The 9,557-nt window shown below is 34.9% G+C and overlaps 1 protein-coding gene across 1 annotated transcript; it reads right to left on the reverse strand.

Moving 5' to 3' along the window:
• Positions 1-913: 913 nt before the first annotated feature.
• On the reverse strand, positions 914-8,544 carry LOC120350316 (Y+L amino acid transporter 2-like). Its single transcript, XM_039422978.1, has 3 exons — positions 8,331-8,544; positions 2,063-2,291; positions 914-962 (listed from the first exon to the last, which is right to left on the reverse strand). The coding sequence occupies exons 1-3, from the start codon at positions 8,542-8,544 to the stop codon at positions 914-916; spliced, it is 492 nt and encodes a 163-aa protein (XP_039278912.1).
• Between the last annotated feature and the right edge of the window lie 1,013 nt (positions 8,545-9,557).

The following is a 9,557-nucleotide window of genomic DNA, read 5'->3' on the forward strand; positions in this document are numbered from 1 at the left end:
ATAAAACAATATTAGGCAAGCCTAGACGTTATCCTACTCACAACTTATTTGCAGAGTTCAATGTCTTAACTGTCAGACAACTATACATAAAAAGTTTATTACTGAATATCAACAAAAATAAACATATGTATAATTTACGACAATCAATTTATAACCTTAGACCATCTAGCCTGACTTTTGAGTCTTCCAGAGTAAATTTGAGTGTTTGTGGAGACAGTTCATGTTCACTTGTTCTAGATTGGTAAATTTCATCCCTCATCACTTTATAACAAATAGCATCAATAACAAGCTCATTGTTGAAATGGAAAAATGGATCAAAGAATCTAATATTACAGATCGCCTTTTCTGAGTGAATGCTTGAATATGGAGGATCAAAATACATTTTGGAGGAAAAATAAATCTATTATGTCACTTTTTTCTATATATCTTTCTATATTCTCCCTTTTTTCTACTATATCTCAATATTATTATTTCTCTATACAGAAAATTTCTTAACTTAACTTATCTTTAACAATGGCGTTTCGATCAGTTATATTAGTTTTTAAACTTTCAGTTTCTTTCTTTATCTATCAGCTCTTTCTGTCTTTTTCTCTTTCTTTGTCTATAAGTTCTTTCTGTCTTTTTCTCTTTCTTTATCTATCAGTTCTTTCTGTTTTTTTTTCTTTTATTTTTTACAGTTTTTCATATTCTTCTAGTTTAAATCAAAACATAGCAAATACAGTACGATTAAAAAAATTTTGTTAGTAATTTTACTTAATGAAAATACAACACTCTTACACTGCGCACGGGTCCCAAGACCTTGCAGTGTAAATTCCAAGTATAATGTAAAAAATGAATATTTTGTATTTTTTGTTCTTCATGGAAATAATTGATTTTGATTTTGATTTGTTGAAATAAATGAAACTGAAGTTACTCACTTGTATGGGTCCCTCAGTTCTTCAGTCACGAAATTCAAGTAGTTCCTGTAGAAAAAAGAAAATGGTTAATATTATTTTATTAGTAATACAGGTTTTATAGGCATACTAGTTTCATCAATTATTCGTGAAAATTGCATGCGGTATTTTGAAATTCAGATAGTAGGCTACATCATTTTAACTGAAATGCACATTTCTAATGGCATCTTCTATGGCACATTTCTAATGACATCTTCTAAATGTTGATTGTAAGAATCAAAATTATGAATAGATGGCATTTTTCATACTCATTTACTATTTTCATGAATTTATTCATTCGTATTTCAAAATTCCCTGTTTCCCTGCGCCTCTGTATAAGACTTTACATAGTAGATGGAGATTTTTTTAATAAGAGAGTCCAAGCTAAGAGTAATGCTGTGAATAAGGCTGTGTTATATCATAATACATGACGTGAAATTTAACATGGATTTACGTCAAACAAATTGAATTGTTCATGGATTTACAACCTGTTTTGTTTTAGGCCCAAATCATACAGAACGGACATTGGACAGAAACAAGGCGCAGGCATGGCACGGAAGCGCGGTGTACCCAATGCAATGCAATGCACACCAGACGAGCAAAGTGAATGTTAAAATAAGTCATCCGTATTATCCGAGGTTGAACAAATGGCGAGGAGGTGGCCATTGAAAGCGTGTGAACACTCCCATAAGAATAAATGGCATTATTTCTCGACCCAGCAGAGCATTATTAAATGGAAAGTATCCCTCTAATAATAATTATTACTAAACAATAATCCAAATACAGTACTGTAAATCACCCCGAAGACTGCAAATATTGACAGATAGATGGAAATTCGATGAGAGCTACTATCCAAAAATTATTTGCCAGCCTGGGAATCAAACCCGGTACCTTCTTATTGCAAGTCAGGTATTCTCACCCTTACACCAAACTGACAAACTCTCATCGAATTTCCATCTAGCTGTTAATCCTGTTGTCAATATTTACAGTAGTAGAAGTCTTCAGGGAGATTTACAGCATTTAATTTGGATTTTCGTTTAGTAATAACTATTCATTAATTAGCATTTGAATGAATTTAATCTCTCATAAATTTCCATCTGTACCCCTATAATGATAAGTTATCAACTCACCATCCAGCATAAGAAAACAACCCCGAATAGAAGGCGAGCGCAATGGCGCCTGGACTGGTGTTGCTACCCTCGAATGGCTGGCTGATGTTCTGCGTGTGTGAGTCGACCAGCAGCGCCCACACACCCACACCTACGATCATCAGCAGAGCCAGCACCTTGGTGGCTGTGAAGAAGTCCTGCACTCGCGTCACCCACTTCACGTCGTAGCAGTTCACCGCCGTCAGCAAGCCTAACAATAAATTAACATTATTTAACTTAATTCAGATATGTATTTTTGTTTGAGTTTATTGTATAAGTATTTTTACTTGAATTGTGAATGTATTTCGATCCTGTTTGCAGAGACAAGAATTTTCTTAAAGATAGATACAGTAGAACGTCAATCATCCGGATTATCGAAATTACGTTAAAAAAATGGTCAGCACGCACTATTCAAGAAACAAAGCTGTTAAAATTGAATATACAGTATTCAATTATTGGTAGGTAGACCTCCACCTCGACGACCACTCCCTTTCTCCTCGCTTCGCGCCATTCTCCCGTCGCCCGCTCTAAAGTAAGGAGCTTAGCGCCGAGGACAGAAGGTACGAAAATTTTATTTCTTGCCAGAGACGAATCCGGATTATTGACGGTCCGGATTTTTGACGTCCGAATTATCGACGTTCTAATGTAGATAAATATTTTTCTTGATCCATGAACATCTCATGAGCAAAGAATCTTATGAACATCTTTAAGCAAACATAATTGTATTCAATGACCTGTAATATTAACTGTGTAACGGAATTTGTTGTGTAAGTAATGTCATTGGATAAAACCTTCATTTGATCTGTTTCAGATGACGTCACACATCAAATTACCACTCATAAACGTCCAGGTCATAACAATATTACACAGAATTGATTTAATTTAGGGCACAGTGACAGTTTAAACTAAATTTCATTTTAAACTACATCAAATCCGTATCAAGTCTCGTTTGTTGAAATTTGTTTCATTTTGAGTTTAAGCCACCAGCTGACTAAATTCAGTTTAAGCTTTGATTGTGCAAACGACCCTTAAAAGTACTGCTACATCAGTTCAATTCGGGATTCAAGGTCTTACAATATCCTGAAAAGGTAATCAACGGGAGGGTCTCAATTTGTCAAGTTTTTATCCCATCATGTACCTGTTTTGATCATTTCTTGACATACTAGAAGAATATGAAGTTTCATTTATTTATTTATTTTTATCACATTGTGTACACATACTTAACATGAGGAAGGCACAACAGGCTCATGCCCAAAACTGTCCCATTTCCAATTTATACTATATAGTCCAAATCAAAAAGTTGGTTATGTCACTCTCACTTTTCAAAATACAATTTACGCTCTTCAAATAAACGCTCAGATAAGTTGAGCCATTCAGTTCGTCAGTTTCACGGCATAGGTTCGTTGAGACTGATACACAGTAAGCTGCACAGTAGAATACTAGCAGAAGATAATAATGAAGAGTGGGTTAGGGAGAAGTTAGATGAAGGCTGAGGTTAGGGTTTTGCTTTTAAATTACAATATGCTGGTATAACTGTGTATATTTTGCTGTGATTACTTGACAAAGCAACATGGATTCTAAATTATTATTGTGACAGATTTTCTCAGGTCGGCAGCAATTCCAGGGAAGCTTCCCTTGCATGAGAGTATTTATAGCCAATTAAATCCATTTTGTACTTTGTTCAAAATGTTATTTTGATTATTGTTTGTTTAGATATTATTTTCTATTTTTTAGTTTCAATTTTATAAATATTTTCTATTATTATTATCAAGCTTTATTAATTACTTATTCACAAAACCAGTGATTTAATATTCATGACTTTCTGAGAACATACAGAGCGCATAAGATATATAAAAATCAATATCATATTATAGTCATACAGTTACTACAATATCAACTACTCATGTAATTGGAATTCATCAACATCATGACTAATACATTATCAACATAAATTCATTACTCACTGAACATTCTTATTGGATAAAGTTATGTTGCAGTGAGACTGAGTGAGCAAAATAGATTCGTTAGAACAATTCAGAACCTTGAACTTATCATCAAAATATTTGCTAAATAACGAAACAAGTTCTGAAAGCTTCGAGCAAGCCTTTCACTTCTACGCATACCATTGGAATGAATTTGTCCAGTATTACTATTATTATCTTATCAAGTAGGCTTATCTTAGGCGCATATGCACCAACTACGTTTAACGCTTAACTACAATTACATGAAGTTCCAATGATAAGTTGGATGTCATATATGGCCGGATCTATTGGCCCAATGTGTTTCATTTCGGGCTTCAACCAATAGCTGATTTATCTCCGTTTAAACCGAGATGGTACATGAGGCCCTCAGACTATAAGCGTAGAATGCCAAAAATTTGGGATGCAATACCTACACTCATACTAAAACAAAGATTGCAAGGAGATTAGAACAGGAAAATATTACAACAGTTCTAGTAGCTGATTTTACAATTATTTTGGGAATAATTCGTTGAACAAGTCTCGTTGAACAAGCATACAGTTTCAATTGAATAAATCAACAAAATTGGTCAGCAGGTAATTCTCCCCTTAAGCATTGATAAATTCTAACTCAACATAACAACTGAAGCGCAATTCATGCATAAATAATTAAACCAACAGATAATATATTAGATTATATTTTATAAAATAATTTTATAATATAATATTTCAATATAAAATATATTTCAGCATTGTAAATGTACAATTTATGGAAATCCACGATGTTTAGCATGAACATATAGGCTAATAAGCATACAGGAAGGGTATGCTTCTCTATGCTATAAATTTGCAATCTGTGAACTAGACATAATACGTTTGGAATCCCCTCACGTGATGACTAATATTGACCTTGTACCAATTACTATACTAGCTGGGATATTTCATAGGGTCTTTCAAGGCCCCACATGAGTCAAGGATGATGTCTTCTTTTTAACGATTGATTTTTACTTTCCTTGCCCTATTACCATAGGTAAAGAAAGTATTGCTTTCCGAAAAAATTAAGGTACCCCAATTTCTAAATTTCTATACGTTTCAAGGTCCCCTGAGTCCAAAAAAGTGGTTTTTGGGTATTGGTCTGTGTGTGTGTGTGTGTGTGTGTGTGTGTGTGTGTGTGTGGTGTGTGTTGTGTGTGTGTGTGTGTGTGTGTGTGTGTGTATGAGTGTATGTGCGTCTGTGTACACGATATCTCATCTCCCAATCAACGGAGTGACTTAGGTCCTTTCACTATAAGGATCCCTTTCACTATAAGGATCCGACACGAACAATTTCGATCAAATGCGATTCAAGATGGCGGCTAAAATGGGGAAAATGTTGTCAAAAACAGGGTTTTTCGCGATTTTCTCAAAAACGGCTCCAACGATTTTGATCAAATTCATACCTAAAGAAGTCATTGATAAGCTCTATCGACTGCCACAAGTCCCATATCTGTAAAAATTTCAGGAGCACCGCCCCATCTATCCAATTTTTGATTTTAGATTCCCAATTATCAGGCTTCAGATACAATTTAAAAATAAAAATTTTAGTGGAAAAGATTCAGCATGAAAATCTCTACAATTTATGTTCAGTAACATTTTCACCTAAAATTGAAAATAAGCTCGAAATGCGAGAAAATGAGATTATTCAATTGCAAACTGTTGGCAACTGTTGATTCTATTAAATCATTCACTATGAAGAGATAGCAGACTACGTGTGTCTGCAGCGCTATCGTCCTGTCACCAGCTCTCTCAGATCGCAGAATAGTAGATTTCATATGCGCGGGAACACTAGCGTCAGTTGATCAATTTTGACAACGGCAAGGAAAGTTGTGTTGTGCGAGTGAGCCACACCAGATTTTTATTTCTTGGATTGGAAGCTATTGAATTTTTTACTGTTTACAATATTCACCTCTTGGAAACAATTCACAGAAGCTCCAATCGAATTATCACTTCACCAAAGAGAGACATAGCCAATTTTTTTTTCAAGAACAAAACCTTCAACTTATTTCATTAAGAATTCAAGAGTAACATGATCTTGGTAGCCTATACTGAAGTATACTTTTTCAAATGTCTCAGGTTCCGTACAGGCAATGTGGTTTGATTTGTAATTTTCCAGCTAATGTGGATTTGTTTCCTTTATTTGTCAGCCACACCTTCATTATTATAAAAGAGGTACTTCATTTATTCAATTCTACTTTTCCTCATTCTTTTTTCATTATTTGAGCCGATTATTATTATAATCAACATCAATGAAATGCGAGTAATCTCTTTTTTTCTCATACGTCTCTACTGCCCACTTATTTTTCTTCACTAAATACTGTACTTCTTTCCATCTTTTTTCCAGATCTTAATTATTATTTTCCAATTTTAACTTATTATTTTATTTCTCAAGCTCCTTCTAGACTTCCTACTTTTCTTCCACTAAACTTACTCCTTTACCTCAAATTCCACTTTCTCGTTACCTTATCCGATTCCTTCTCCATGTTATCTTCTATCTCTTTCCAATTTCACATTATGCATCATCATTGTCTTTTTCTCCCTCATTTCTGTTCTTCCTCTTACCCCTTCTTCCTCCCACTCCTTGTTCCCCCTCCTTTTTTATTTTACCTCCGCCAAATGATTCTTCATCTTACACTTGCAGGACTACTATCCACTCCACTCCATTCTACTGTCCCTTTCCACCATCCTTCTCCCTTTTCCCCAGAAAATTCTGCAATTTTATGTGCTGCAAACAATCTTGTTGTCCTTGCTGGAATCGATTCCAAGAAACATTCAAGCTTCTTGACAACAACTTGAAATTCTCCTTGGTGAAGCTCAGGTTTATTGCCGTTGCAGAAATGCGTGGGTTTTTCTTGCAACAATTTTCAAATTCTTTGTTTTTCTCTATTGCGAAACAAGTAAGCGACTCCGCGATTGTTCATTTATTTATTCACATCCTCTTTTGTTCGAATCTGATTGTTTGAATTTCTTGACCCGAAATTTATTGCTGAGCAACCTGAGGTGACTTATTGTATTGAGAGAACAAGCTTGTTATTTGATACGCTGAATTCTAATTTGCCGATTATTTTGCTTTTTGGAGTGTTACCTAGTTTACTCATGGCAATATATGGAGTGTTACCTAGTTTACTCATGGCAATATATGGAGTGGTACCTAGTTTACTCATGGCAATATATGGAGTGTTACCTAGTTTACTCATGGCAATATAATCTAGAGGATATTTCTCTATTTTTTCTCATTGAAAACCTTGCTACCTGATACTGTATAATATATTCGAATGCATTTTACAAATATTTCCATGTTCCCATTGCTAGCTAACTCAATACAACATTTTTAGCAGATTCTGCTATTAGTGTGAACAGTGAATACTTTTCTCAGAAAATTCGACATCATCGCAAAAAGTTATTATTTTTAATCCTTGTAAAATGTTGAATGTAACAAGTTTTCTATAAAATTGCAGAATGGTGTGTGAACGGTTCTCAGACATTATGAACAGGTTTTAATGGGTATCATTACAGAGTTATTGGATATCATTAGATTGTCATACAGAATATATCAAACAAATATCATGAAATTTGGTTATACAGTAAAATCCACTTGAGTATTTCAATTTTAGAAATAAAGTTTCATTTACTAACCACCAGTACATTTGAAAATGTTTTGCTTCACCTTTATTGTGGATATTGTAAGTTTCCTGAATAATGGGTTCCAATACCTATTTAATTGTTCCTCCCACAAATGTTACAGATAAATATCAACAATTATTATAACATGATTTCTATGTGATTCTATATTTTATCTAGATAGGCTGAAGTCTACTTAAGTGTCTCTCCTACAAATATTACAGATAAATACCAACAATTATAATATGATTTCTAGGTGATTCTATGTTCTATGTAGTTAGGATGGGGTTGGACCAAACAAGCATAGAGCTAGAGCACCAACACATGGAGATAACACGACATATTAGAAGTATGATAAATTCATGTCTTTAAAAGCGAATGAATCCATTCTAAGCTCTCTTAGCTTCATTAGCTATATTGAACTAGGTTTATCAATATTTTTAATTATCTTTGTTCGTTTGATCTAACCCCAGCTTTAAAAAGAAATCAACTGATATATTAACTATCCTAAATAATCTTAGATAGTTAACTGTTCGTTCAATCTAGCCCCAGCCTTACAAAGAAATCAACTGATTGTCTTGACTGTAATCTTAGGTAGTTAACTACCTAAGTAGTTAATAGTAGTCGATTACTCACAGGTGATGAGAGTGGCAATGAGCCTGGTAACCTCGTAAGGCGGATCGCAGTGAGGCCAGGCCGGCTTGACAATGTACTCAGCAAAGGTGAGCGCCGTGATGGCATTGCCAGTGGGCACAATCACCAGCAGAGCCACCCACAGGTAGAGGAAGGCCGGCAGCGCCCCAAACGCCTCGTTTATGTAGGCATAGTCACCGCCTGACTTTGGAATCATAGTGCCTGCAACACAGAGTCAGGTTAGGTTGGAGAGCTGAGCAGCCGAGCGCTACTTGTTGAACGAACCTTGTATTGTAAAATTAGAAAATATATATTTCGAGTCAGTACATGTTACAAAACCATTCAATAGTAAGGTTAGGGATCGCTACTTGTTAGACAGACTATGTATTTATAAAATTAAAAATATATATTTCCTACAAAGTGGCCATTGCTGCACTGATTACAGAATGCAAAGAATCACTTTTCCGCTCTAGTGCGGGAAAAATTTTTCTGCACTCCAGATTTGCAACATGGCAACGCAAAATACTTAGTAAGTTATATGGAGCAACAGTGCAGCAAAATCAAAATGAAGTTGGTAACAGTGACTGCTGTGGCTGCTATAGTGAGCAGAGGTGCAACGAAGCACAACGCGCTAATTATTAGTATTAGATATTATAACCAACGACAACGAGGACTTTAGGATTTTAGGATTAAGGTTTTTATCAATAATAAAATTACACAGAAAAACATTTGATGCATTTCAGGCAATTTTACCCATAATTACCCACTTTTCATATTAATGGTAACTGTAGGAAAAACTTAATGTGAAATACGTGCGCAAAGTTCCTCTGCTGCACTCAAGAAACCATTCCGCCATTGCCTAAGGCTCGTGCGTAAACGTTTCTTTCGGTGCAGCAAACTGTCACTTTGCGCACTAGTTGCACAAATAACTATTTCAAGTCAGTTCTTTTATAAACACCTTACAATATTATGGTTATTACAATATTGTTAGTTGAATTAGGGAGTGCTATTTGTTTGACAGACCATGTATTTGTAACATTAAAAATATATATTTCAAGTCAGTAGTATTGATGAATTAGGTAGCCCTACTTGTTGGACGGACCTTGTATTTGTAAAATTAAAAAATTTCAAGTCAATTCATGTTACAAAACCCTACAATTGTATGGTTGGGTTGGGGCAGGGGTACCCACAAGGGGGGGGGGCATGGCGCAATTTGCGCCATCAACATTT

The sequence above is a fragment of the Nilaparvata lugens genome, chromosome 3, assembly GCF_014356525.2.
Source record: "Nilaparvata lugens isolate BPH chromosome 3, ASM1435652v1, whole genome shotgun sequence".
Lineage (NCBI taxonomy): Eukaryota > Metazoa > Arthropoda > Insecta > Hemiptera > Delphacidae > Nilaparvata > Nilaparvata lugens.